Genomic DNA, 23,307 nt, shown 5'->3' with positions numbered 1-23,307 from the left:
TCCCCCATAACTCGTCAAAAGAGCTAAGATATTAAAAGGGAAATCCTAAGTATATGGGGCTTAGGTAGTGCATGTAGGATGGAAATTCAAACTATTATAAAAACGATTATGTCTTTCAACGGCTCTTTCACCTCTCCTTTTTTTCGTCAAAAAATCATGTGTATCAAAATAGGAAGAAAAATATAGTACAGATTGGGACTATAGAGACACCAGATACAAAAAACAAGAAAGAAGGGGGAAGAGAAACCCCAGGTTCACTTCCTCACCTTCGACAAGGCTATCAGCAAGGAAGGAACCCACAACTCCACAACACAAATCTAAAAGAAGCGAAATCTTGGCCTAGATTGTACATCCATTCTTAGCTCATCCATGATTGAAACTAGAAGAGAAGGAGCAACATCTGAAGAACCACTTCTAGCTGCAGATTTTGCCAAGTAATCCTTTTTTTCGCTAAAGGGTCATATATATTAAGAGAAAAGGGAAAGAAGAAGAAACTGTACAAAGAAGATCCAAAAAAAGAGGATCCAGAGAAAAAACAAAAAAAACCAGAAATCACCCCACCTAGAACCCACCCCCACCTACGGCAGTGCCATCAGCGGAAAAATAGGTGCTAGGCCAACAAACAGGAAAAGAAACACTAATAAAATCTGAAACGCGATATGCCCATCGCATCCTCAGCCATGAAATCAAGCACCTCAGGAGGCCATTCCACCACTGATGTAGATGCTTCCTTCTTAGCAGCCATCTGCGCCAGGAAATCCACAATAGGGTTTGCCTCGCGATAACAATGAGTGATTTTCCATCTTATACCACTGAGATAAGAAATAAGGGAAGACCACCTTTGCCAAACAAACCACGGGATCCAGCCCCTTTGAAACATGAGCACCACAGCGCCCGAATCACATTCAATCCACAGAGATGCACAATTCAGCTCTCTAGCTCTCTCAATTCCTTCAATTAAAGCGTTAAATTCAGCATGGAAATTTGAAGCTATTCCTAAATAGGAGCTATAAATCGCTACAATCTGGCACTTGCTGTTCCTTATAATGCCACCTGCTCCAGCATTCCCTGGATTACCCAAGGACGAGCCATCACAATTTAGCTTCCACCATCCATCCATCGGAGGCAGCCAGAAAATTTCTTGGACCCCTTTAGTCTTCCTTCTTGGCACCTCTATATTAAGCTTCAAGCATCTCTCAGAATCAAGTCGAGATTTTATTCTGTCATTTTTTCCTGGGCCACGTCTTCTAATCTCCTCTATTATTGTATGAAAGACTTGACCATAAGATCGATGTAGACCCCTAAATCTTCTCGAATTCCTTTCCATCCAAATAAAGTATGGAACAAGAATCAAACCAGCCATCCACAATTGAGACAGACCAATGGATTTGGATTTTTGAGTCCACCATGAAGCATGAGCTAAAAAATCATCCCCCTGATAGGACCAATGAAAACCAAAGACTTCAGCAAACGCCCTCCAAATGTAGACAGCTCCATCACATTTCACGAACAAGTGATTTATAGACTCCTCAGCCTTATTGCACACCTCACACCTAGAAGGGAGCAGCACTCCTTTTCTTTTTACCTTGTCATCACAAGGAAGCTTTCCATGTATAAGTCTCCAGCCAAAAACTGATTGGCGGGGGATCAAAACCGAGCTCCACACCATTTTTGCCCAGCCCACTTTAGGAGAAACCTTTCTCAATGCTTCCCAGGCCGATTTAGTGGAGAAAGCTCCTAAGGAGGATAGAGACCAACAGCATCGGTCTTTCTGACCCTGTGGCAAAGATATATTCCCTATAGCTTTGAATATATCCTTTAAAAATTCAGACTGAATAGGGGGAAAAAACCACTTACCATCTTCAATAAAATCTACCACTCTGCAATTGCTATAGGAAAAATGGGACAAAGGGAGGGGGGAGAGCTCAGCAATAGACAAAGGACCTATCCATCGATCCTTCCAAAAGAAAATGTCCTCACCTGTACCCACCATCCACCGCTCAGATAGAGATACAAAATTCCACATCTTCGCAATACCTTTAAACACTGAAGATGCTCTATAACCCTTCTTGAGGTCTCCACCTTCATTCACAAATCTAGCCCGCAAAAAGGAACTAAAAGCAGATTCTTCATGCTTCATTTGCCACACAAGTTTGCTAATCACTGCACAGTTGACATCCCTCAGTCGCCTGATACCTAAACCCCCTTCCTCCTTAGGTCGGCATATCTCTTCCCATTTCACAGTGATTTTCTTCACTGTGGAAATATCCCCAGACCATAGGAAATTCCTAATCCATCGTTCCACCGTTTTAATCACCGATTCAGGCCACCAATAAATGGAAAAATTATGAATAGGCATACCTAAGATCACAGACCGAATGAGCTCTGCACGACCAGCCATTGAAAGGAGTTTGCCTTGCCATCCCTGTAAACGAGATTTAATTTTATCCATAAGAGGAAGCATCCTATCCTTCTTGACAGCGCCCTTGAAGATCTCAACCCCAAGGTACCTCGTCGGAAGAGAGCAAATTGGGATACCCAGCAGATCAGAAATATACCTCTTCCTGTGAGGGGCGACTTTGCCAAAAAAAACCTTACTCTTCTCCAAGCTTATTTTTTGGCCAGAAAAATCTTGGTAATTAATCAAGAATTCTCTCAGACATCTAACATGTTTTGCTCCTGCATTCATGAAGATAAAAATATCATCCGCGAAAAGCAGATGACTGGGGACAGTAGCACCTCTAGGACCAGGGAGCGCCTTCAGTTTTCCTTCCTTTAATAGACCATTTAGACCCCTGCACAACACTTCTTCTGCCAAAATAAAAAGCATAGGAGATAGCGGATCCCCTTGTCGCAAACCTTTCTCAACTCCAAAGAAACCCACTGGACCACCATTCAATAAAACTGAAATTCTAGAAGAAACCAAAATTTCATGAATCCAAGCCAACCAAACATCCGAAAAGCCAAATTTTTTCAAGACTGCAAAAAGAAAATCCCATGACAATGTGTCATAGGCTTTCTGCACGTCAATCTTAATACCCATGCCACCCCCTCTGACAGATGTATGTAATAAATTAGCAAGCTCAGAGGCTAATCCAATATTAGATGAAATAATCTTACCTTTCTGGAACGCCCCTTGCTCATCTGACACCAATCGAGGAAGAAGGCAAGATAACCTCTCAGCCATGATCTTTGATAGGACTTTACAGAAAAAGTTTGCCATGCAGATGGGGCGAAATTTATCCAGAGAGATCGCTCCCTCCACCTTTGGAATTAACGTCACAAAACTGTTATTTACCCCATTCGGAAGCTTCCCACCGCGGAAGAAAGCAATCACAGCCCCACAAAAATCGTCACCCACTATCTCCCAACACTGTATAAAGAAAGCACCTGGGAACCCATCAGGACCAGGAGAGCTATCTGGATCCAACCCCCATACCACCTTCTTAATCTCTTCTTTGGCAGGAATAGCTTCTAATATGGAAGAGTCCTCCCTATTCACCTCATTAGGTATCACCTGCAACAGCTCCATATGATCTATGCAATGGTCCGCTTTATGAAAATTTTCAAAAAAAAAAGACACATAATCTGCCATCTGCAGCGGCTCAGAGACCATTGTACCATCTTGTTTTTTCAAAGCACGAATGCTGTTTTTTATACGTCGCACCTTAACCGATAGATGAAAAAATTTTGAGTTACGGTCTCCAAGTTTTGCCCAATTGCAGCGAGCTTTTTCAGCCCAAAGCTTTTCGTGCATCTCCACTGCTTTCAAGAGCTTAGATTTCGCCTCTGCTTCTCTGGAGTATAACTCATCAGACATCCCTATCTGGTCAATAGTTTGCTGGACTTCCTCCACTTCTGCAGTAGCCTCTTTAAGAGCTACATCCAAGTTAGGGAAAGTCTGTCTTGCCCACCCTTTTAGAGCACCCTTAACTGCCCTTAATTTATATGCCAGCCTGCCAATGGGACCACCCCTAACCTCCCTAGACCACACATCCCTCACCAGGTCCACAAAGGATTCCTCTTTCATCCAAAAACGATGAAGTCTGAAAGGGGCATTTCGAGGCTTAGGAATCGCAGCTGAGGAAAAAAGGATTGGAGCATGATCTGAAATTGATCTATGGAGCACCTTCTGACCACAATCACCAAAAGCATCCAACCATTGAGCATTGAAAAAACTTCTGTCAAGCCTTGCCGCCACATGTCCTCTACATCTATTGTTTGTCCAGGTAAAATTTGATCCTTGGGAAGGAGAGCTAATCAAATCACAAGCATCCACCATGGCCTGGAACTCTGCTGCGGAACCCACATTGAATCTACCAGGACCCCTCTTCTCATGGGAATATAATGTGGCATTAAAGTCCCCCAAAACAACCCATGGACAGAACAGTGCAGCCACAATGCCCATCTCCACCCAAAGATTCCTACGCTCTGCCCTGAAACACGAAGCATGAATCACAGAAACCACAACCTGCTGACCATTCCATTGCATAGAAACTGAAATCATCTGCTCTGAAGACTGAACCACCACAGGCCTCGCAAGAGAATTTTTCCAGACTACCCAGAGGTTTGGCACTTTATCAAGACGGGAGTTATGGATAAATTCAGACATGAATCCCAGTCGATTAAAAAAACGATCAGGGAAAGAGAAAGAATCCACCATGGGCTCTGCAATACACACCACATCAGGGGAGTAATCACGAAGAAAAATATGCAACGCTCTAGAAGCCGCTGCCTTTCGAACACCTCGAATATTCCAATAGAAAATCCGCATAATTAAGAAGATGTTCCATTAGACTTGTCCGACCTCAAGGTCTGACCACCACCTTTCTTTTTCTTTTTCTCCCCTGCGTCAATTCCTTTCTCAATCATCTCTGCTGCCTTGTCGACCACTTGAACTCCCATCCGAGCAATCTCCTTCCTACTCAAAGGGAGCTGCAATGGGGCAGTAATCACTGCACTACCCCCCCTGCCGGTCAGACCTCCTCGAGAACTACCTAGGGACACCCCTGTCCTTGTGTGACGAGCAGAAGACCTCACCCCACCCTGAGAGGAGGATGCCATAGCCTTGTTCACCTGCTGCTGAAGCTCCAACGGTCCAGTGATTAAAACTGAACCCAACTGGTTCGGTTCTCCTTCCTTAACCATATCCCGGTTTGATTCCTGCTCAGATTCAGAGGAAGACTCCTCATCAGACCGGCCCACCTCATCATCAGAAAATAACACCTCCTTATCTGAATCAGAAGATTCCGACTGTATTTCCTCACTATCATGAGCTTCCTTATTTAAAATCTCCCCCTCCTGAGCCGTTTCCAGATTTTCCAAAATAGGAATAATTGAATTGTGAGATGGAGAATTCAAATCAATTAAAATCTCACCTTCTTCCACATTTGGTAACTGAGGCAGAGAATTAAGAGGAAGACAAGCCCCCGCCATTACTCCATCATTGTTCACACTTTTTGAATTTGAAATCACAAGATCGTGGTCCCTTCTTTCCAAAGAAGTGTTGATGCAAACCGGTGAGTTATTCGTTCCCGAGTTGACTCTGTCTTCTTCATACACCGCCCCTGGTATCTCTGCATTGGCTCGAGCATTCTGCCGCTCGTCATAGGCCTTCTTTTCTCGGCAGGCGTGAACTTGGTGCCCCAGTTTTTTGCAGAAACCGCATTTGCCCAATGAATCCTCGTATATCAACTGCTGCTTGAACCAGAACAAAATTTGAGTCCCAGGCTGTTTGCGTTCCACTTGGATTTCCTCCAGCCTTGGAACCCCCACTTCCATTTCCACTAGAACACGAGCATAATTTCCGTATATAACGCTCTTGGTGCGTTGATCGAGACCAACTGGCCTCCCTACTGCCTTGGCCATTGTCAATAATACCTTTTCATGCCAATATTCCAGAGGAAGATCTGGAAAACGCACCCAAACCAGGACCTTATTGATCAATTTTTCATGGATGTTAAAATCTGGACGCCATCTTTGAAACCGAACGAGTTGACCTCCAATCTTCACAGGGCTTCGCTTCCACATCTGGGCCATGTCAAGCTCAGACTCAAATTGGAAGATCGTGAAGCCCTTACCCATTGGTATCATCTTCACTTTACCTTTCAATTTCCAAAATTCACGGGCTTCTCTGCGAACATCATCCAGGGAAAGAAAACGAAAATTGATTCTGCCTATCAGGGCAAATCGATATTTTAGTAATCTATCCTCGTAAGCCTCCTGGGGAATGATCACCTTGGTCGAATTCCCTGCATGAACAGGGTCGGGCAGTTCATCCACCATCGGTATGTTTGAGCCTACCACATTCGCATAAGATTTGTGTGGAATTTGATCAGTTGAGACGGTCACTTTTGCAGAAGCTTCGGTATCAGAACCAACAATGGAGGCGAAAGATTTATTTGCAGCAGCAGAAGGCTCCTTTCCTCCATCCAAAACCGCCTTCTCCATTGGAGGATGAGCCTTCCAAAAGTCTGTTAACCGGAGTTGCCTTCCCCTTTCCGGCGGGAAGCCACCTCCTGGACCATCCCCTGTGACTGTGAAAGGGCTCTCAGACATTCTGATTCCTACCCTTCATAAAACTTAGATCTGGAAAAATTAAGTCAAGCCGAGAGGAATCGATGGGGTAGAAGTGCAGAACCTTCCCTGAGAACTCCTAACCGATGCTGTGATTTTTCCAAATTTTTCTCACAAAATCCTCAAGAAGATCCGAGTCACTTCCTCAGACTCTCAGAGATCTTTCCCTATAACAATGAGTTAATCTCCATTCAATCCTTGAAAGATATGGATTCAAGGACTCTCTCACCTCTCTTCTTGTATAAGTTTCTTTATTTTATTTCAATCCATTCACTTGCTTTACTTATTTACATTTAATGTTTAACTTGGTTGCAATTAGCCCGTTGCAAAGCTTTATTCGTGTATTTAAATGTTTTTTTTTTTTTTTTGTTAAGTTTAGGAAGAAATTTTTTTATTATAAAGAATGAAAGAATCATAGGACCACCAAGCCACTATAAAATATCTTGAATCACAAACTCCACCTACAACATTGCCATCAACAAAGAAGGGCACATGCAAAAAATAAGCTAGAAATCAGCCTCCACCTCTACCTACGGCATTGCCCTCAGCGGAGGAGAGACCAAGCCACTAACTCATCAAATAGAATAGCTCAGAGAGCTTTTAACTTCCATAGAGATGGAACAGAGGTCTAAAATCCAATGTTTTTTAAATGTTATGGTGGTAGCATTGGGCTAAAGTTGGATGATCAGAAGACATATGACACCCTTGCATCGGAATTTCCCCTATTTTTTTGGTTCCCTAGCTCATTTGGGCTTGTATTCTCCTTCTTTTTTTCTCCTCCTTCTTCCCTTGGGCATTTTGTGCCTTTAAGGATTTGTATTTCCCCCTCCCCTTTTTTTCTTTCTTCCTTTGGTATTGAATTATTTATTAAAAAAATAATAATAATAATACTAAAATAAAAAAAAAATAAACAATCCTTTCAAGGCAGAAAATGTAATAAGTGACACGCTATCTATCATCAAAGATTTGATTAATAATATTATTAAATTTTGAATCAAGCAGCAAGAATAGCTCATCTATCTAATTACACTTGTGTTTGGTTCAAGCTAGGCTTGAAGCAATCAATCTGAGATGATTTAATTTGTCCCTTCATATATAGGTCCTGCATGGTTGGCGGGAACCGGGAGGGGTCGAAACCTAGAACGACACAACCTAACCCAGGGTGGAAAGGGACAACTTGCAGCTGAAACCAATTAAACACAATAATCAATTAATGTACAACAAGGGGAACTCATGCGCATGGTGGTTTAGGGTTCAGAACGCCAGTAGTAGTAACCCCATTCACATTCTCACAAGTTGAAGCCAAGTCGCCAGCGGCTGTGGAAGGCTTCAAGTCAATATCAACCAGCTCTACCTTCTCGCATGGTACACCTTTACTACATGTGAGGGTAACTCCAGTTTTGCCGAAGGTTGTACCCTTGATGTTCTTGAAGTGAATGTCAGTGAGCTTCACACGCGAGGGCTGTGCAAGCAATGGATTGATCATGATCGATCAGCTTGTTCATTAATAGGAACCAAAAACAAAATAGGAGAAATAAAAGTAAAATTAATAATACATACCGTAGATTCGCATGCCTTCTTGTCACAATAGTTTTGGTTGATGATGATGGGGTTTGACACATTTGTCAATGTAATATCTTCAAATCTAACATTAGTAACTGTGTTATCTGGTGATCCTGGCCATGTTTTGATCCTAACACCATTAGTGGTGCTGGCAAGGGTACAGTTCTTCACCAATAAACCATTCACCTCCTTTTCATTTGGATATTTCCCAAGGCTTCCCACACTAAATACAACAATTAATCACCAAAAAAAAAAATCTAAGTATAATGAACTAATAACGATGAAAAAAAGAGCAACCTAGTGCAGTGCACGAGCTAGTACTATATATGTAATTACCTTATACCATGACCTGGTCCACAAATGACATTGGTAACCGAAATGTTGGAGGTACCCGCTCCAATGGACACACAATCATCACCGGTTCCAATTTCGGCGTTAGTGATGGAGACGCTGGCTGAATTAGAGATGTGCAAACCATCTGTGTTTGGGCTGAATCCAGGAGCATTGATCTTGAAATCATGAATGTTGAAGTCTTTGGAGTTGCTAATGTGAAAATGAAAACCTTGACTATTCACCGAAATTATATCGTTCAAGGATCCACCTGTAATTCCCTCCAATTTCAAGTTCTGCACGCAACAATCAAATTAAATGAAAGTTGATTTTAGATGTTTTTATCAAGGCTCTATTTGTTTCCATTGATCATGAAATTAAATTGGATCGACTACATGAATCCATCAACGAAGGAGAAAAAAAATAAGACATACCGCTGGGGGCAATGAGCATTGTGTATTGGCACTGTGACGACAACCATTAGCCCAAGCGGTTTCTCCTTTACCGTCGAGCGAACCGGTTCCGGCTCCACTGACGTGCAACTGGCCCAAGTTTTGGAATGTGATCCAACCTTTAGAGGCGGAGGAGTCCGAGGTGGAAGCTATTAATTTGCCCCTAATTATAACACTAGGAGATAAAGCCTTGTCGCTGCAAGGACCAGCGAAAATTATTGGACTAAGAAGGAAGTCTCCTCTTGGGACCAAAAAGGTTGATGGACCCGTCGACGACGACTTACAGACAGCAGCCCATGCAGCAGCAAATGCCTACGTACGTACCAGTAGTTCAAACAAATTAATAATAATGATAATAATATTAAATCTGAAGCTAGTTAGCTTTTTAAAAAAAATTTAAACATGTATATATGTATGTATGTAACATTAATTGTATTGTGTTTATTTTCTTACCTTATTATTATCCGTCTTTCCATCGCCAACTGCTCCATATTTGGTCACATCGAACAATGTACCTTGTGGATCTGCCGTACCTGGCGTCACCGGAGATGCTTCTGGCGTTGCCGGAGATGCTTCTGGCGTCGTCGGAGATGCTTCTGGTGTCGCCGCCGAAGGTACACCTCCGGATGATTCCATCGGAGCTTTGTCTTTAGTTAGAGTTGATTTTTTCTTATTTTCTTTTGATTCTTTTGAACCTCCAGGGGTTCTGGCATCAGCGCTCCATATAAGGAGGCCTATTAATAAACAGGTTAACACAACATCCCTGCTCCTACACCCCATCATTAACCAATCCCCTTATTTGATTATTAGAATAAGAAAATAATTTCCAAAATTCTAAAATATATATATAACAAATTTGATAGATGAGCTGGGAATCTGGGATCAAATAGAGCCTTGAACTTGTTTGGGCACAAGAGCCTTGATCCCAAATAGATCCCTTGGATGCAGCTGACTTGATTGAAGGATTAATGCCTCTAGGATTTCATATTTATACCTGACTTTGCAAACATGATTTTCCAAATTTAGGCAAAACTATTTTTGTCATGTATTTTGGTGTATATAGTTAACTTTTATCAGCCATTGATATACTTAGTATCTATTTTCTTGTTGCCAAAAGAAAATACTTTAGATGATTATTTGCAACTAATTACGTACTTCAAAATCACAAGCATGGCCATGGCCTACCTGGTCAATTTCGGAGAATGGATCTGCTAACTGCTCGTACGATCACCTGGTCGTATGGGTGAATATCCAACCTCTGTCCCATTTCCTTCCATTACATGGGTGAAGAGGGGTATATTTGGAAGCAAAAGGGACAATTGTTGGATGTTCACCCATATGACCAGGTGATCGTATAAGCAGCGGATCCAATCTCTCAATTTGGGAGCCTTCCCTCTCAACTAACGGATTAACAGGGTCACGGCTGCATCTAAACCATAGTTCCTTAAGAAACGGATCGCAAACCATCCATTTAAACAGTACTCATCCTTAATTAGACTGTCATCCATCATAGAGACAAAGCAATATAAATGCCTATAGAAATGATTAGAAATGGGTGTCATTCCTAGTGGCTCTGACTCTACGACGTGTCCATCACTTTCAGATCTTCTTTCTTAGCTTGAAACAACTCTGATTTCGACATCTCTACTCAGTAAGGGTATCTCTGCTGTAGAGGAAGAGGAAGAGGAGATGGCTAATTTAATTCTTATTTTTGAAATAGTTTCCTACATAATAGGAATAACTTAACGGCGGTTACATATTCTTTAGCGGAACAGTTTCTTATTTTAATTCTATTTCCTCTAATATAGTATACACTTCATTTTTATTTTTTGCTAGAAATTCATATCCAATTTATTAAAAGAGAAAAAATGTTACATCACTAAAACATAGCCAAGAGATATTTTCCATAGCCATTAGATGTCCATCTTACAAAAAAAAACCTGAAGCAGTCCTATTCCCTCTCCTCCATCTTCGGCATTGCCATCAACGGAGAAAAGAGAACTAGGTAAATCTGTACCATGGCCTTTCAGAAGCATCATGTTCTATCTCCTTTCTAACACGAGGAGGAAGCATGGAGTTGTAGCATGTCAATCTAGTCTTTGCAGCCTCCTTTGATAAATAGTCAGCAATTGGATTTGCTTCTCCATAACAATGTGTAATCTTCAATCTCCTTGACTTAGATATGGATGTATTGTTATGCAATCTTGCATTGCATACCATGGCACCATTCTTTCCTGAATCATTATCACAATTGTAAGTGAGTCTGTTTCAATCCATAGGGATTCGTCCTTCACATTACAAGCCATTTTGATACCTTCTATTAATGCATAAAACTTGGCAAAGTAGTTTGTTTGCACCCCAGGGAACACACTGAATGAGCCCATGGCCCTCTTTGTACAATCAAGAAGAATGCCTCCCACCCCTGCTTGTCCTAGATTACCCATTGAACACCCATCAATGTTTAGCTTCATCCGTCCCCTGGAAAGCTTACACCAAAGTACTTCTAGTATTCCCTTGGTGTGGAAGACTTCAACCCCAACATCTGACAATTTATTAAGTCAATCTGGTTCTTAATACTCACCTCTTGACTGCTACTAGCTTCCTTGATCTCTGATCTGATTCTGTCAGAAATATGATCAATAGACAAACCCAGCCCTTCCTATTGCCTTCTTTTCCGTTCCCTCCATATATTATCTACAGTAACCACAAAAGCAGCTGCTGTCCATGCTTCCTTCAAGCTTGTATTTCTCTTCTTACATATCCACCATTGCCATAACTAATCAAATTCCGTCAACACAGGCCAAAAAACACCGAAAAGATCTAGAGTTTCCTACCAAATATTCCTTGAGAAGACGCATTCAACAAATAAATGGGTGATCGACTCACAGCTTGCCTTGCATAATATGCATATTGAAGCAAATGAGACCCCCTTCCTGATAATCACCTCATCCGTTGGCAGCTTTCTATGTAGTAGCTTCCACCCAAAAGTTGATTGTCTCGGCTGTAAGCTTTTTGCCCAAATTAGCGAGAACCAAGGCACTTTGGGGTTATGTCTATGGATTTCATTCCATGCAGATAGAGATGTGAAGCAGCTCGAGATGGTACCTCCCCAGAAACATTTATCATCCACTGCATATTGCGGAATGGCAATCCTCTTTACCATCTCAAACCCACATTTGAAAACATTAGATAGTAAATTAGGAATGACCCATTGCCTGTCCCTAATCAAGTCCACCACCTTCAACTTTGAGTCAAACATGAAACTATCCTGAATATTGCAGAGCTCACCTAAGGATGACCCTCCAACCCACTTATCCTCCCATAACTTGATAGATTTCCCGTTCCCAACAGTCCACCTTTCGATAAAACTCCACTCTCTTCACTCCAAGCCAAACAAAAGAAGATTTCGAATTCTTCTTGACATTACCATTTTTTGTGAACCGTTCTCCGAATAACAAGCTCATACAAGAATTCCCATGCTTTATAGCCCATGCCTGCTTGCAAAGAAGTGATCCGTTTATATCCCTAAGCCTACGAATGCCAAGTCACCCTTCCTCCTTAGGCCTACACAGTATCCCAGTTAACTGTTACTGCCTTTGTTGCCTCTGTATCACCTGTCCATATATATTTCGCATACAACGCTCAGCCTTACAAATTAGAGAGTTCGGTCACCCTGAAACAACAGATTTTACTGTACCGGAATCCCTTAAACAACAGATTTTACCAATTGAACTCTTTCCGCCATAGAAAGAAGTTTCCCTTTCCATCCATTCATCCTTTCCTTTATCTTGTCCAACACAGCCAGCAGCGACTGATTTTTCACTCGACCTTTAAATGTTTCTAACCCAAGATATTTAGTTGGGAAGTTAAATATGGGCAATGGCACTTCAACTGTAATCATATTGGAATTCCCAGAATCTCTGAGATTCTTTGCTTTCACTCCCCTGGAATTCTTCCCATAAAAATTTGGCTCTTTTCAAAACTTATACATTGACCTGAGTACTCTTGATACTGGGTTGAGAAGTCATTGAAGTTCTTCACAAAATTCATAGATGCATTTATAAACACAAAATTATCATCTGCAAACAACGGATGAGATGGCATGGTCACCCCTTCAGGACCCCTTAAGGCTTTTACTTTCCCTTCCCTAACCATTTTTTTCATTCCTCTATAAAACACCTCCTCCGCCATAATCAAGAGGATCAGAGACAAGGGATCCCATTTTCGAAGACCCATTTCTACCTAAAGTAACCAACTTGCCCTCCATTCAAGAGAATTGAAATTTTGGAAAAGCTATCCAGTTTACCTAGTTGTCATAAAATCTATACTTTTTTTTTCAGAACTTGATAAATAAAATTCCAAGACAATGTTTCAAAAGCCTTTTTAATGTCAATCTTTACCCCAATCCCTCCTCCTTTTGCCGAGTCATGCATAATATTTGCCAGCTTTGAAGCTAGACTAATGTTAGTATGTATGACTTTCCCTCTCTGAAAAGCTCCCTGTTCCTCAGATATTAGCTTAGGCAATAAATGGGATAGCCTTGTCGCTGAGATTTTAGATAAGACCTTACAAAAAAAGTTCCCCATGCATAAGGCCTATACTTATCTAGAGACTCTGCACCACTAACTTTTGGAATTAAATCTAAGAAGTTGTTTTTCATACCTTTGGGTTTTCTTCCCATAAGGAAAAACTCTCTAACTTCACCAACAAAGTCATTAGCCACCACTTCCCTACAATGCCTGAAGAAAGCCCTTGAATATCCATCTGGACCTAGGGAGCTGTCAGGATCCAGATCCATCACTACATTTTTTTTTTCCTGCCGGTCCAAGAATCAAATACAAGGAAAGTAGATCCACCTCATCTATCACTTGTGGAATACAGTCCATCAGCTACTCATGCTTCACCACTAGTGTCCTTTATGGAATTCTTCAAAGTGCAATGACATATAGTCTCCAATGCTTTCTCTGTCTGTAACTATAGCTCCATCGAGCATTCCACACTCTCCTGATAGTGTTCTTGGATCTTTAACTTTTTGCAGCCAGATGAAAGAACTTAGAGTTTCTATCCCCTTGCTTACTTCTCATGATCAAATAGTGCCTCTAAATATGCCGTTTCACATCAGCTTCTTTCCCAAACAAGGCAACATCCATGCCCACTCTATCAATCTCCTCCTGTACCTTGGCAAATTCTGATTTTGCCTCTACTAGAGCAACTTCAAAATTTGGGAGTGATGCCCTTGACCAAGATCAGATTTGTGGCTTCAAGAGTTTCAGTTTATGAGCTAAAACAAAGGATGGCAACCCCGCCAAAGGCTGTTTCCAAGATTCTCTGACTAACTACAAGAATGTACCCTCCTCCAAATAGAACTTATGAAATCTAAATGGGTAATTATTTTGTGACACCCAAGAATACGATAAGTACCAGACCCACCTGGGCGATCGGTGAGGTGTCCCCACCAAGAATACGACAAGTACCAAGGGGGTTTGGGAGATCGGTGCAGATGTGCAAACTTTAGTCCCACATCACCTCAGGAGAGATTACTATGCTAGTTGATAACCTCTAGCCTCCTTAATATTACACAACGCGTTTTAAAGCCTTGAGGCCAGTGGGCCAAAGAAGACAATATTGTGTAAGATTAATGTGGCCAGGGTGTTACAAATGGTGTTAGAGCAAACCCCAACATCGTGTGGGGCCAAGCGGGGATGTTGTGCCGAAAGGGACGAAGTTGTGGCACCCAAGAATACGGTAAGTACCAGACCTGCCTGGGAGATCGATGAGGTGTCCCCACCAAGAATATAGCAAATACCAGGGGATTTGGGAGATCGGTGAATGTGTGCAAACTTTAGTCCCACATCAGAGATTGCTTGGCCAATTGATAACCTCTAGCCTCCTTAACATTACATGACTCATTTTAAAGCCTTGAGTACCATAGGCAAAAGAGAACAATATTGTGCAAGGTTAATGGGGCCGAGGCATTACATATTTGATTTTGCAGTTGGCTCTGAAACCACTAGAATAGGACAATGGTCCTAAAAATCTCTTTGCAATACCATTTGAGAGTAGTCTTGAAACCTATTTAGCCATTCTTCATTGCAAAAACCTCTGTCAAGGATAGTAGTAATGTTCCCCTTCTTCTTATTATTGGTCCAAGTAAATTCTCTTCCCTGAGATGGGAGGGCAATCATTGAAAAAGAGTCGACCATGGCTTCAAATTCTGCAGCTGACCCCAAATTAAAAGCTCCTGGACCCCTCTTCTCATGCTACGCTAGTGTTGCGTTAAAGTCACCAGCCATAATCTATTGGAATTGATGCAAGTTCTAACCATAATTGTCTTCTACTAGGTCTAAACAACTTGCATGCACAAATGAAATAAACACCTCTTGTTGATTTCATTTCATCCTGATGGTAATTTACTGCTCTGAATCAGCTAAAAAAACTGGCACATTCAACCCCCTTTTCCATATAATCCAGAGGTTTGCTATTTTATCCACTCGAGTATTGCTAATCAGATCAGTTTCAAAACCTAGCCTATTCATCATCAGTTAAAGAAAGACTGATGGGTCTATCATCGATTTTGCCAAACAAACAATATCAGGGAGCTTGTCCCTCACCATACTTTTAAAAGTCGTCCAAGCAATGACTTTCCTGAATCCTCTGACATTCTAGAATAGGACTTGCATAATTTCTTCCTGGAATACGTAATGCGTTTAGACCTTCTAGCCTGCTCCCTATTGACAACACCCTTCTCCTTTCTCCTTTTTGTTGCTTGTGCAACAACATTGAGTTCAGTAATTCTAGCAAGGTCATCCAAACGTGCTATCTCATGATGCACCACCAGTGCTCCTCTATGTAATGTACTCCCAGAGACTGATCGAATCTCATGCTCAGCCTCTTCCATAGCCTCACACGACTGCCTGGAGTTCCCTCTCACAGGCCCAACCTCGTTAGACCTATTATCTTGACTACATTCCCCCAATATTGTAATAGAATTTCTACAATTCTGAGACTCAACATTAGAATTAATCGGAATCACAATCTCAATCCCCCCTATCAGATGAATTACTAAACTAATTGCTGCTTGGTGCTGGGCTTACATGTTGTTGATTTGCCCCATTATCCCCACTTTGACAGGGAATTGCCTTCTCCAACTGTGACTTGCTCAACAGCCCACCCGTCCCAATCTCTTCACCTACTTGGTTAGAAACCAGATTACAAACAGCCACACGATGAGCCTCTCCCTCATCAGTATTGGAAGCACCTGGAATACCATCCTCTTGTTTTCGTCTCGTTGCATCATCAGATTCTTTCTTAAGTAGGCAATCATTGATAGAATGCCCTACCTTCTAGCAAAAATTACAATGACCCAAACCATCTTCATATACAATTGGCTATGTGATCCAGAAATGCACAACCGTACCAGGTTGCAGACATTTGACCTAGATCTCGTCAATGCGTTTGATACTCATATCCATCTCAACAAAAACCCTAGTGTAGCCCCCCATTGACATAGTCCTCGCTCATTTTTCGAGGGCCATAGGACGGCCCACTGCTTTAGTATTACGTGCACAATAGGGAGATGAGAGAAAATAGGAAGAGAAAAGAAAATTAGAAAAAGAAAATACAAAAGATAGGAGAAAAGGTAGGATAAGGAGTTTGGCTTACATACAAAGCCAATGGCATTCGGCCTGGATAAGGAAGCCTAATCCGGATGCCATTTCCTTCATCCGTAAGGCCAAACTCCTCCTACCATTTCTTCTATTTTTTCTATTTTTTTTTTTCTCTTCTTATTTTCTCTCATCGCCCTATTTGTGCACATAACAAATGGTATCAGAGCTCAGGCACGTCGTCCACTAGCGGATTCGTACATTTCCTCCCCTTGAGAAATGAGGTCATGTCTTCCTCAATTAAGCTAAGCGAAGATCACCAACAGAAGCAACACTGCAGTTCAATTCCTAAAAGAATGGTCTTAAGGGCAAGACAAATTTTAGGGTGATGGATTGTTGCAGTCATATTATTACATTGAAGCCATGAACGGTTAAGATTTGTTAGAGGGAGATTAGTAGGATATTTAAGAATATTTAGTTATTTATTTATTTAGTTTTTTAGTTATTGATAAGTTATTGTATAATGAAATAGTGGGTGGTAGTTATCTATTATGTGTAAAGGTTTGGGAATGATGGAATGTGGTGTAATGGCTTTTCTTAGCCCTATTTATTAGAAAAAATAAAGGAATGAAGATAGAGTTGAAAATCCCAAAATTATCTCAATTGAGATGAGGTAGGCTTTTTCACCCTAAGCTGGACGCCATTGGCTTCGTCTGTAAGGCCAAACTTCTCCTACATTTTCTCCTATTTTTTCTATTTTTTTTTATTTTCTCTTCCTATTTTCTCTCATCTCCTTATTTGTGCACGTAACATTTAGCCATGGTGAGAAGAATCTTTTCAAGCAGGCTATACTCGCTTTAGATTTTTGAGATAGCGGTGGTGAGCCTCTGCTGATGGCAATACCGAAGGTGGAGGCTCATTTCAGGCTTTTGTATCATGTTTCTTTTCCCATTTTTCTTTTCATTTTTTTTAATAAAATCTGACCTTCTAGTGAAAAAAAATGGTGAGAAGAATCTTTCCGTGCCAATATTCAAGTGGCAAATCAAGGAACCGTATCCACACCATCTTTGTAAACACCTACTTGTCATGGATACTGAAGTTTTGCCGCCAGCATTGAAACTTAATCTGCTGCCCCTCTACTCGGAGTTGGTTCCATTTCCAGATCATGACCATATTTCCTTCCTCTTCAAATTTGAATAGAATAAATCCCTTCCGCATAGGCGCCAACAACACCCTTCCCTTCAAATTCCAAGACTCTGAAGCTTCTCTTCGAATTGCATCCATTGACACAAAATGAAAATTAGTCCTTCCTATCAAAGCGAATTTAAAGCTATCCAGCCATTCTTCATAGGCGTCCTGAGGAATTGCGAGCTTCGTAAGAGACCTAGCTCATATGGGTTTAGGAAGGTCCTCAATCATAGGCAATCTGGTCCCTACCACCGTAGAGTACAAAGCCTTCCCAGGTTGGGCCACCATTGCATCCTTTGTATTGTTTGCCTCTCCCTGCAGGTCACCTTGTCTCTGCCTAGTATCCCTTTCACCCCCTCCACCACGCCCTCCATGAGTCCTTCCAAAATCGCCAAAAATCTCTCCCTAAAAAATCGGACCTTCAGAGTCCTTCCTCCAATTTAGCACGGTTCAAGTTTCTTTCTCTATTCTTTTCTCTCTTCTCTTAGCTTTTGATCAATGGAACATCAAAGACCCTCAATTACCTTCTCAAGCTCACTTTAATGGAGCAAAAGAAATTCTCATCAAGCAATAAACCTTATTAAATAATCAACCAACAAGAGGGGAAGCTTCCTTAGTTTACACTTCACTTCATTAGTATTAAAACCAGCTAATGTATCAGGCAGTTATATTAAGAAACTAGGTAATGTAGTGAGAGAGAGAGAGAGAGAGAGAGAGAGAGAGAGAGAGAGAGAGAGAGAGAGAGAGAAAGAGATGTGGGAATGGTCAAATGGGGATCGATATCGATGTCTCCTCCTCCTCCTCCATTCAGAATTTTTTTTGCTGAAAGGATCATGTATTAAAATGAGAAGAAAACTAGTGTACAAGCTGGAAACCCAGAATTACAAAATATACATTCTTAACCAGCCACTTCACCCACCTTCTGCATTGCCATCAGCAGGGGAAGAGACTAGTAAGCACAAAAAAGGATTACTTTTAAATAAATGAAAAACAGACCAAGTTACTCTGTATCTTGGTCTACTAAGAGAATCTTTCAACAAAAACTGACGCACTATGGATGGCCACTCCAATAGCACACCTGAGGATTCTACTTTTGCCCCAATTTTAGGCAAAATCTCCTACAAGATTTAGAGAATCCCTAAAAAATCATAGGAGTGGCGTTTAATGTCCTCTGGCCGAATGCAACGAGGTTTGGCCAATGGTTGGCTTAATGGAAATGATGTCGGTCATGATTCAAATGGTGTTTGTAAGAGTTAGTACAAAAACTAGTTCGGGTAGACATGCTAGGTCTGATCCAATTTGGCCTTTTCCTCAAACTCGGACCGGTCAGTAGTTTTTGGGCTGGTGTTGGTTAAATTTTAACATGTCAAAGCCAATTAACCATTTTTTGAAAATATTTTTATGAAATTAAAACATCTTACACTAGCTTGAACACTCAGATTACTACCAATGGCAATAAAGAGTACTCTTAGCTACACTGATCACGTTCTCAGATAATTATCGTCATCTCCTAACCCCTCTAGAGGTTAAAAAATGAGGTATTTACAATTGTAAACTTAAAACTAAGCCCACTACTAATTGTCCACTCCCAACTTTAATATCATTTGTGATGCTTTTTTTTTTTTTTTTTTCTAAAGGTCAACAAGGTATAATATAGAAACTTAAAAAAAAATGATGTACATGATTAAAGTCGAGGCATATTATTTGTGATGCTTAACTATTGATAGTTGTAAGTTAAAATGTATATATATTTTTTAGTAAGGATGGGATTGTTTATCAGATAAGATAATTCACTAATCTTAGTAGAGATCTCTAATATCAGAGTATCTCAAGAATACTTAAATCTAGGCATCTTTTTCTTGAGAAGCTATACAAAGTTGCATCGGCATGTACCAACCCCAAAGAGATCTCTAAACGTCAAAACCTTGCACAGACCCTCTTAACTAGGAGAAACTCAAAACTGTCTCACACGTTAAAACTCTCTCCAATTACTACAATTAAGATTGAGATACCATTAGCGATTTCACGTTACCAATTTAAAACTCTAATGCAATCCTTGCTTGGTCTCAGCAATGGATGAGAGTCTAGAATCAGAGCCACTAGGAACGACACCCCTTTCTAATCATTTCTATGGGTATTTATATTGCTTTGTCTCAGCGATGGATGATAGTCTAATTAAGGATGAGTACTGTTTAAAATGGATGGTTTGTACTATGGTTTTGATGCAGCCGTGACCCTGTTAATCCGTTAGTTGAGAGGGAAGGCTCCCAAATTGAGAGATTGGATCCGCTGCTTATATGATCACCTGGTCATATGGGTGAACATCCAACAATTGTCCCTTTTGCTTCCAAATATACCCCTCTTCACCCATGCAATGGAAGGAAATGGGATAGAGGTTGGATATTCACCCATACGACCAGGTGATCGTACGAGCAGTTAGCGGATCCATTCTCCCAAATTGACCAGGTAGGCCATGGCCATGCTTGTGATTTTGAAGTGCGTAATTAGTTGCAAATAATCATCTAAAGTATCTGCTTTTGGCAACAAGAAAATAGATACTAAGTTTATCAATGGCTGTTAAAAGTTAACTTTATACACCAAAATACATGACAAAAATAGTTTTGCCTAAATTTGGAAAATCATGTTTGCAAAGTCAGGTATAAATATGAAATCCTAGAGGCATTAATCCTTCAATCAAGTCAGCTGCATCCAAGGGATCTATTAGGTGGATTGGGATCAAGGCTCTTGTGCCCAAACAAGTTCAAGGCTCTATTTGATCCCAGATTCCCAGCTCATCTATCAAATTTGTTATATATATATATATATATATTTTAGAATTTTGGAAATTATTTTCTTAATCTAATAACCAAATAAGGGGATTGGTTAATGATGGGGTGTAGGAGCAGGGATGTTGTGTTAACTTGTTTATTAATAGGCCTCCTTCTATGGAGCGCTGACGCCAGAACCCCTGGAGGTTCAAAAGAATCAAAAGAAAATAAGAAAAAGTCAACTCTAAGTAAAGACAAAGCTCCGAAGGCAGCAAAAGCTCCGATGGAATCATCCGGAAGTGTACCTTCAGCGGCGACACCAGAAGCATCTCCAAACACGCCAGAAGCATCTCCAGCAACGCCAGAGGCATCTCCGGTGACGCCAGGTACGGCAGATCCACAAGGTACATTGTTCGATGTGACCAAGCATGGAGCAGTTGGCGATGGGAAGACGGATAATAATAAGGTAAAAAATAAACACAATACAATTAATGTTACATACATACATACATACATACATACATGTTTAAATTTTTTTAAAAAATCTAACTAGCTTCAGATTTAATATTATTATTGTTATTATTAATTTGTTTGAACTACTGGTACGTACGTAGGCATTTGCTGCTGCATGGGCTGCTGTCTGTAAGTCGTCGTCGACGGGTCCATCAACCTTCTTGGTCCCAAGAGGAGACTTCCTTCTTAGTCCAATAATTTTCGCTGGTCCTTGCAGCGACAAGGCTTTATCTCCTAGTGTTATAATTAGGGGCAAATTAATAGCTTCCACCTCGGACTCCTCTGCTTCTAAAAGTTGGATCACATTCCAAAACTTGGGCCAGTTGCACGTCAGTGGAGCTGGAACCGGTTCGCTCGATGGTAAAGGAGAAACCGCTTGGGCTAATGCTTGTCGTCACAGTGCCAATAAACAATGCTCATTGCCCCCAGCGGTATGTCTTATTTTTTTTCTCCTTCGTTGATGGATTCATGTAGTCGATCCAATTTAATTTCATGATCAATGGAAACAAATGGAGCCTTGATAAAAACATCTACAATCAACTTTCATTTAATTTGATTGTTGCGTGCAGAACTTGAAATTGGAGGGAATTACAGGTGGATCCTTGAACGATATAATTTCGGTGAATAGTCAAGGTTTTCATTTTCACATTAGCAACTCCAAAGACTTCAACATTCATGATTTCAAGATCAATGCTCCTGGATTCAGCCCAAACACAGATGGTTTGCACATCTCCAATTCAGCCAGCGTCTCCATCACTAACGCCGAAATTGGAACCGGTGATGATTGTGTGTCCATTGGAGCGGGTACCTCCAACATTTCGGTTACCAATGTCATTTGTGGACCAGGTCATGGTATCAGGTAATTACATATATAGTACTAGCTTGTGCACTGCACTGGGTTGCTCTTTTTTTCATCGTTATTAGTTCATTATACTTAGATTTTTTTTTGGTGATTAATTGTTGTATTTAGTGTGGGAAGCCTTGGGAAATATCCAAATGAAAAGGAGGTGAATGGTTTATTGGTGAAGAACTGTACCCTTGCCAGCACCACTAATGGTGTTAGGATCAAAACATGGCCAGGATCACCAGATAACACAGTTACTAATGTTAGATTTGAAGATATTACATTGACAAATGTGTCAAACCCCATCATCATCAACCAAAACTATTGTGACAAGAAGGCATGCGAATCTACGGTATGTATTATTAATTTTACTTTTATTTCTCCTATTTTGTTTTTGGTTTTTTTTTTCCTATTAATGAACAAACTGATCGATCATGATCAATCCATTGCTTGCACAGCCCTCGCGTGTGAAGCTCACTGACATTCACTTCAAGAACATCAAGGGTACAACCTTCGGCAAAACTGGAGTTACCCTCACATGTAGTAAAGGTGTACCATGCGAGAAGGTAGAGCTGGTTGATATTGACTTGAAGCCTTCCACGGCCGCTGGCGACTTGGCTTCAACTTGTGAGAATGTGAATGGGGTTACTACTACTGGCGTTCTGAACCCTAAACCACCATGCGCATGAGTTCCCCTTGTTGTACATTAATTCATTATTGTGTTTAATTGGTTTCAGCTGCAAGTTGTCCCTTTCCACCCTGGGTTAGGTTGTGTCGTTCTAGGTTTCGACCCCTCCCGGTTCCCGCCAACCATGCAGGACCTATATATGAAGGGACAAATTATAAATCATCTCAGACTGATTGCTTCAAGCCTAGCTTGAACCAAACACAAGTGTAATTAGATAGATGAGCTATTCTTGCTGCTTGATTCAAAATTTAATAATATTATTAATCAAATCTTTGATGATAGATAGCGTGTCACTTATTACATTTTCTGTCTTGAAAGGTTTGTTTATTTTATTTTATTTTATTTTATTTTATTTTATTTTTTTGAATAAATAATTCAATACCAAAGGAAGAAGGAAAAAAGGGGGAGGGGGAAATACAAATCCTTAAAGGCACAAAATGCCCAAGGGAAGAAGGAGAAGAGAAAAAGAAGGGGAATACATGCCCAAATGAGCTAGGGAACCAAAAAAATAGGGGAAATTCTGATGCAAGGGTGTCATATGTCTTCTGATCATCCAACTTTAGACCAATGCTGCCACCATGACATTTAAAAAACCATTGGATTTTAGACCTCTGTTCCATCTCTATGGAAGCAGAAAGCTCTCTGAGCTATTCTATTTGATGAGTTAGTGACTTGGTCTCTCCTCTGCTGATGGCAATGCCGAAGGTGGAGGTGGAGGCTGATTTCTAGCTTATTTTTTGCATGTGCCCTTCTTTGTTGATGGCAATGTCGTACGTGGAGT

The 23,307-nt window shown here is 40.9% G+C and overlaps 4 protein-coding genes across 4 annotated transcripts; 1 reads left to right on the top strand and 3 right to left on the bottom strand.

Annotated features, from left to right (window-relative positions):
- Positions 1 to 637: 637 nt before the first annotated feature.
- LOC122074306 lies at positions 638 to 4,774 on the bottom strand. The gene is made up of 6 exons (XM_042639136.1): positions 2,860 to 4,774; positions 2,594 to 2,679; positions 2,362 to 2,425; positions 1,991 to 2,256; positions 887 to 1,831; positions 638 to 745 (listed from the first exon to the last, which is right to left on the bottom strand). Exons 1-6 carry the CDS (start codon positions 4,772 to 4,774, stop codon positions 638 to 640), a joined length of 3,384 nt encoding a protein of 1,127 aa, XP_042495070.1.
- Positions 4,775 to 4,776: 2 nt separating this feature from the next.
- On the bottom strand, positions 4,777 to 6,558 carry LOC122074305. The gene has a single exon (XM_042639135.1). It carries the CDS (start codon positions 6,556 to 6,558, stop codon positions 4,777 to 4,779), a length of 1,782 nt encoding a protein of 593 aa, XP_042495069.1.
- Positions 6,559 to 7,529: 971 nt separating this feature from the next.
- On the bottom strand, positions 7,530 to 9,874 carry LOC122074601 (exopolygalacturonase-like). The gene is made up of 5 exons (XM_042639494.1): positions 9,375 to 9,874; positions 8,904 to 9,233; positions 8,476 to 8,765; positions 8,137 to 8,362; positions 7,530 to 8,038 (listed from the first exon to the last, which is right to left on the bottom strand). Exons 1-5 carry the CDS (start codon positions 9,702 to 9,704, stop codon positions 7,808 to 7,810), a joined length of 1,407 nt encoding a protein of 468 aa, XP_042495428.1. The 5' UTR covers positions 9,705 to 9,874; the 3' UTR covers positions 7,530 to 7,807.
- A 10,545-nt stretch (positions 9,875 to 20,419) lies between these two features.
- On the top strand, positions 20,420 to 22,807 carry LOC122074600 (exopolygalacturonase-like). Its single transcript, XM_042639493.1, has 5 exons — positions 20,420 to 20,947; positions 21,096 to 21,425; positions 21,564 to 21,853; positions 21,965 to 22,190; positions 22,297 to 22,807. Exons 1-5 carry the CDS (start codon positions 20,600 to 20,602, stop codon positions 22,525 to 22,527), a joined length of 1,425 nt encoding a protein of 474 aa, XP_042495427.1. The 5' UTR covers positions 20,420 to 20,599; the 3' UTR covers positions 22,528 to 22,807.
- The last annotated feature ends 500 nt before the right edge of the window (positions 22,808 to 23,307 follow it).

Source organism: Macadamia integrifolia, chromosome 3 (assembly GCF_013358625.1).
Source record: "Macadamia integrifolia cultivar HAES 741 chromosome 3, SCU_Mint_v3, whole genome shotgun sequence".
Lineage (NCBI taxonomy): Eukaryota > Viridiplantae > Streptophyta > Magnoliopsida > Proteales > Proteaceae > Macadamia > Macadamia integrifolia.
Note: the sequence above shows the minus strand (reverse complement) of the source record. Positions and strands in the feature narration are given on the sequence as shown.